General features: G+C 34.9%; 1 protein-coding gene across 3 annotated transcripts in view; it reads left to right on the forward strand.

Annotated features, from left to right (window-relative positions):
• Window positions 1-5,787, forward strand: part of LOC132705655 (sortilin-related receptor-like) — a 33,286-nt gene extending 27,499 nt beyond the window's left edge. For all 3 annotated transcript variants that reach the window (XM_060676404.1, XM_060676402.1, XM_060676403.1), the window contains 8 exons: window positions 68-412; window positions 473-697; window positions 2,293-2,575; window positions 2,645-2,865; window positions 2,975-3,247; window positions 3,336-3,552; window positions 3,609-3,865; window positions 3,976-5,787. In XM_060676404.1, coding sequence (XP_060532387.1) covers window positions 68-412; window positions 473-697; window positions 2,293-2,575; window positions 2,645-2,865; window positions 2,975-3,247; window positions 3,336-3,552; window positions 3,609-3,865; window positions 3,976-4,689 — 2,535 coding nt within the window. In that variant the 3' untranslated portion in view covers window positions 4,690-5,787. The remainder of the gene's footprint in view (window positions 1-67; window positions 413-472; window positions 698-2,292; window positions 2,576-2,644; window positions 2,866-2,974; window positions 3,248-3,335; window positions 3,553-3,608; window positions 3,866-3,975) is intronic.
• Window positions 5,788-6,146: the final 359 nt, after the last annotated feature.

The following is a 6,146-nucleotide window of genomic DNA, read 5'->3' on the forward strand; positions in this document are numbered from 1 at the left end:
GTAGGCAATAGGTTATCGTCAATATCTGTATAAATGTCGATAATTATTAACATTATTTTTTTTGCAGAATAACACTTGTCAAGATTGGATGTTCAAATGTCAAAATGACCGCTGCATACCTTTTTGGTGGAGGTGCGACGAGGTGGACGATTGTGGCGATAACAGCGACGAATCGGACTGCCAAAACTTGCCAGCATCCACTACGCAACCGCCAACCCCTCAGTCTACCCCTAAAAGCGGTTGGTGCGACGTTAACGAGTTTCAATGTTATTCCGGTCAATGCATTTTGGCATCGTGGGTGTGTGACGGCAGCTACGATTGCCCCAATGGAGAGGATGAGCAGCATTGTGATGGATTTAGCCGATGTACACCTCTCGAGTTCAAATGTAGAAACGATGGCAGTTGCATTTCGGTATGAACACATTGCGTTTTCTAATTTCATACGAAAATTACCCATATTTGATTTTTTCAGATGACTCAGGTTTGCAACGGTGTTTACGATTGCCCTGACAGGACTGACGAAGTGAATTGTGAACAGTATTTGCCAAACGAGCCGGCCACTCCTAGTTGCAGTGTCGGGTTCTTCCCGTGCGATGGTGGTAGTTGTTATCCGTTATCGGTGATGTGTGATGGAAAAGTCAACTGTAAGGATGGATATGACGAATCAAACTGTACTAGAAAATCCCGAGTTTATCAGGTATGATATAAATTTTAATTTAACTCGACAATCATTAAAACATATATTTATATTGAGGATGTGTACAAACTTATCCAAAACTTGCAAAATCCATTGGAGTTTTATGGTGAAATCCAATTTAAAAAGCGATTTAGGTAGGGAGTTGAACATTTTACTAATAGAGAGTTGCAGGTTCCCATAATAATTGTTGACCCTATGGGTATTAATGGAAAATGCACCTGGTAAAAGCTTAAAAGTACAAAAATGTGAAAGAATCTGGGGAAATATTGGTATAGTAATTTAATTTATAATCTTTGCTTTATACACATGTATTCAGCAAAGATATTTTCTTGTTTTTAACCTCTACTCAAACATGGGTATTATTAATTGTATCCTATATTTATTGTTGTTCATTTGATTATAAATATAAAAATTAACAATCAGCAGTTACATTACATTATTAATAATCTATATATTATCAAAAGTTAACAATTATCAAGAATAACTTTTTGGGCGAACTGAGGTATCTTAGGATACTGTGTGTTTGCCATGTGTTGTTTAAACCAGTAAAGGTTTTGTTTACTTAATTTAAAAGTTTTACCGTAGAGCTTTTATTATTAGATTATGGTTTGATTTGGTTTATTCCAAATAAACCAAATCAAGACCCTAATCCAGTCAGGTAACCCTTTTTTTATTCTGTTATATGATTTAACTCTTAGTTGCTACATGTTTGGGGTTCTGTAGAGCCACATTGTGCTGGGCAGTAGGTCTTGTGTTAATACCATGATTTATTTTGGTGTTATAATAGTTGGTTTTAAACATAAATCTTCTCACTGATTTGTTTAAAAATAAGCTCGCCTCAAAAAGTATCGTTTTTTTTTTTAAATACATTGTTTTTATAATCCATTTTTGAGTCACCTGCAATCTAAAGTTCATTATTGCAATTATCAGTGATAATTATACCTTTTTTAGTCCCTTCAAAGATAACATATTACCTAATTCATAGAATTTATATATTAGTTTTCTGATTTTGTAAGTTACATAATTAGTATGACTGTTCCAAGAAAACATTTCATCAATCAGTGTGGCCGATATTCTGTAAAAGTTTTTCTTTCAAGAAAGTTGTTACATTTACAGTTTACGTCTTGTTCACAATAGTATCCTCCCAAGATTTACCCGGCACAATCGCTGCAGTATCATCAGTAAAGCAAAACACATTTCTCTCATTAGTGGCCGTTTATGTAAATGTTAAATATCAGCAGACGAAGCACCAAATCCCACCTGTAACTTATCACTCAACGTATCAGTTATTGTCACTGCAATTGAACATTTTTATATTAATTAATACAAGGACCATTCCATAAAATTGGGATATTTCAGTATTGCATATGCGGTTTTATATTGAATAATGACAACAAATATAATTGTTGCAGCTTGTAGAAAGTACCATGGCATCAGATTATGCATATATGAGGAATTAGTGCTGCAGTTCAATAAAAAATTCAAAACATAGTTTGTACTATTGGTTACTGAGTTAGATTTTAATAGCAAAATTATTATTTGTTTTAAGACGGGTTGATTTTGTCAATAATATGAACTAATATAATAATTGTCAGGTATTGGAGATGGGCTTTGAAGCAGGTAGCACGAATGATACATCCCTGTTTCTATATTGGACGATTGCTCCACCCCCAAATAACGTAACACTTGAGTTTATGCCGTCGATAACTCAGCTCGGCCTAGATAAATGGCACAATAAAAGCTGGAGCGATCAAAAGGAATATCTGTTTGAAGGTTTAAAACCATTTACGTCTTATAATATGACGGTATATGTAAGGGTGCTGAAGACTGACGTTGTTTTTCCTCCGGCAAAATATTTCGTTGCATCGACTTTGGAAGGTAACCGAAAATAATTCAAATGTTTATTTCGACATTTTAAAATGAGAACGCTTTGGAATATTTCTTTAGGTAAACCAACACCTCCGTGGAACACAACCGCGGTTCAGAAAAACGGATCTCATATATTAATTGCATGGCAGCCACCCGTTCAACCAAACGGCATTATTCAGAGTTACCGAATAATTTGGGCTCCTATCGATTCAGCTGTTATTGTTCTAAAGTTGAATGGGAATGAAACTTCCCATTTGTTATCTGCAGATTTCCAACACAACCAGGAATATTCCTTTGCCGTAAGTGAAATAATTTCATTAATACAAAAGATTTTGGAGTTGATCTTTCATAATATTGTCGAATTAACGGAATATGACGTTATCATGTGAGGTATCTTTTTTTTTTTAGGTGAAAGCCAGCAATGGACGGTATGAAAGTGAGTCCTCTGAAGTAGCAACGATAACTTTCGACGCCGAGACAAACGTCAATATGATTGAAGATCTGAGAGTTGTGTCATCAACCAATCAAAGTGTATCTTTAGTGTGGACATACAGGGGTGACGCAGATGGCTTCAGGATTATGATACACCCTGAACGACAGTATCCTGCAATACCCCTGTACACCACAAAAAACAAAAACTGTACACTGACTTTGGCACCCGGAGCGTTTTACAAGTTAGAGGTGTGTTTGGTGAAAAACTGCTTACCGAGTGGTGCAAAAAAAAGCTTTCTTTAACGGACAAATACATATTTATTTTTCGTTATTATAGGTATATGCTTTCCGCAAGAATATTGAAGGTCCCCATAAATTTATTTCCGCCTATACGGTCGGCACCCCTCTACCAGTGATTAAAAGTACCCAAGCGATCATTCTTAAGGAAATAGGTACTACAGTTAAACTGTCATGGGAGCGACCGGAAAAGAATTCTAAGATCAGCTGGGTCTACGGCGTGTATTATGGCATCGATGAAGAACAACTCTATAAAAGTAATATTTACATGTTTAACTCGGAATGGTTTTTGAGATGCTATATTTGTTTATAGAAGCAATGTTGAGAACTACAAACCTTTCAATAACAATTCCAAATCTTGGCGCGTGCGAGACTTACATGTTTCTGGTCGGCATCATCGGTCCCCATGGTTATGGTCCTTTGTCGGACAAGATTCTGTCCGTCAGAACATCTGAAAACCCGAGAGCGCCTCCAAAGAATGTTCGAGTTGGGTCCAATCCGCTTGATGCTCTAAATATGACGGTTACGTGGGAACCAACATGTTCAACCATGAAAAATCATTCATATTTGGTGAGTTGATTATATAAAAAATGTTTTCTCTATTATTTATCTCGGTCTGCCGCCAATAATTTACTCGGGATACTAATTTTCAATTGAGTGACGCCTTGGCGGGTTTCCAGGTCACTATACGGGAAACGACAACCAAACGGAGGTGGAACTTTGGAACTGAGAAAAATCAATATCAGTATAGCGCTAATATTGAACAGGGAGCCGTATACAGCATTACCGTTCAAACAGCCATACCTAATGCTATTCCGTCACAGCCAGTTATTTTCAGTGGTCCATTTATACCACCACCAACTGAATTAATGGTGCAAGCCGAATCAAACGGCAGTTTATTCCTATACTGGCAGGAACAAACATTACCTAAGGAGAGTGGACCTTATAAGTATGAGATTCTTGTACATGAAGGAAGTGATATGAATGAAACTACTGCAATGAAATTCTTAGTGGAACGCCCTCCATTTATATACACTAATGATTCTGCTTTGATGTACAGTTTTGCCATTCGAATTAAGACAGACAAGGGCATAAAGTCAAAACTGTCTGCTAAAGTGAGCAGGAATATCGGTGCACAGGCTTCGAAGCAAGAAAGTTCAGTTAGTTTGCTCGCCATTATTGTGCCGAGCCTTCTTATAGTAGTCGCTTTTCTGGCCATAATTGGGTTCTTGGTTGTACGAAATCGACGGCTGCACAACAGTTTCGTTAGGTTCGCAAACTCTCACTACAATTCTAGGTCGGGAGCGGCCACTTTCGATGACCACAGTTTAGAGGAAGAGGACAGTCCGCAGATTATTGGCTTTTCTGACGATGAGCCTTTGGTGGTAGCATAATAATCGAGATGGGACGAGATGAGACTTGCGGTTACCTAATGTGTAATAAACCAAACCCAATGATAGTATTGTCCATATTTTTACAAGAAATTTATATATGAAGTTATTAAATGTTTAAAACATATAGAGTGGGGTGTAACTTTAAATGGACATGGTTCTCAAAGTTATGTATTTGTAAGCAATAGGTCAGTTTCCTTGGGTTCAGTCCGCTCACTGGGTGCCATAGTGGCACATATCAAACAATAGCTACTTTTAGTTAATATAAATATGTTTTGTTCTGAAAAGGGAATAATAATATATGTAATTATAAAGAAATACATCACTCTAAAATTTTGTAATAAGTAGGAGAATTGATATGTTATCTCAATATTTAATTAAGTTTTTATTTTCCCAAATCACTGATTTTCTTGTAATTATTATTTTGTGAATATGCCACTATTATACCCAGTGAGTTATAGAGAATTTCTTGAATACTGTAAAATTTAACTGATCTTTTTATGTTTTAGATAAATTTTATGTATTGCAAAATTCGTCAAAAAAATGCAGTAAAAGGATATCAATAATCAAATAATTCATTTACGAGACCTCCGAATATATAAATAAAATTAAAATTTTGTTGCCATTTTAACTTTACGAAAATCACTTTATTCATTTTGTCTGCTGTGCAACTTCTGCATAATAACAAGTTAACCTGGCTCAATAGTCAGTGTTATTTTAAGTTAGTAATTGAGCAATTTGTGTTAGTAAAGTGATAATAAAAAGCAACCGCCATCAATTACACCCTGCGATAAAATATATATATAAATGTGAACTAGTCTAGATTCATTTAAGATACAGGACAGAGTAGAGAAATGAGTTTTTAAAATGTTTGGTTTCTTCATTAAGCTAATTTCAGACGAAACCTTTATAATAGTATGTTATGGTTGTATAAATATTTAAGTTTTAGGGTAATTTTTAAGTCAAATTTCTGTGATATCCTTGGTTAAGTTTGTAGAATTTTGAATGATGAAATTTGACTGTGACTATTATTATCTTGACAATATTTGTGCATCTATATAACAATCTTTGAAATATTCAAATAAATAAAACATGAATTAAGGTTGTTTAATTTTTTGGTTTAAATTAATTAAAAAAAAAAGTTTTTATAATTTTGAATGAAGTACGTTTTAATGTACTTGCTTGTTATTAGAACATTTTTTAAAAATAAGTACACTAGTCTATTATTATTCATATTGGGTTTCAGAAAAATGAAAAAAGAAATATACAGAATGCAGTTATTAAGCAAGTCATTACCATTTACTATTAAAGCGAGCCACTTTGAGGGTTTCCGGTACTTGAAGCACGAATTTGGGAGCGATCGAATTGTATTGGTAGAATTAGACATTGGTATTTTGACGTTTGTCAATTCTGTCGGTCAAGTTACCAGTCACTGAGCAAATGTATTTGTGAGATTTTGC

This window comes from Cylas formicarius, unplaced genomic scaffold, assembly GCF_029955315.1.
Source record: "Cylas formicarius isolate icCylForm1 unplaced genomic scaffold, icCylForm1.1 PGA_scaffold_7__23_contigs__length_41026272, whole genome shotgun sequence".
NCBI classification, from domain to species: Eukaryota; Metazoa; Arthropoda; class Insecta; order Coleoptera; family Brentidae; genus Cylas; species Cylas formicarius.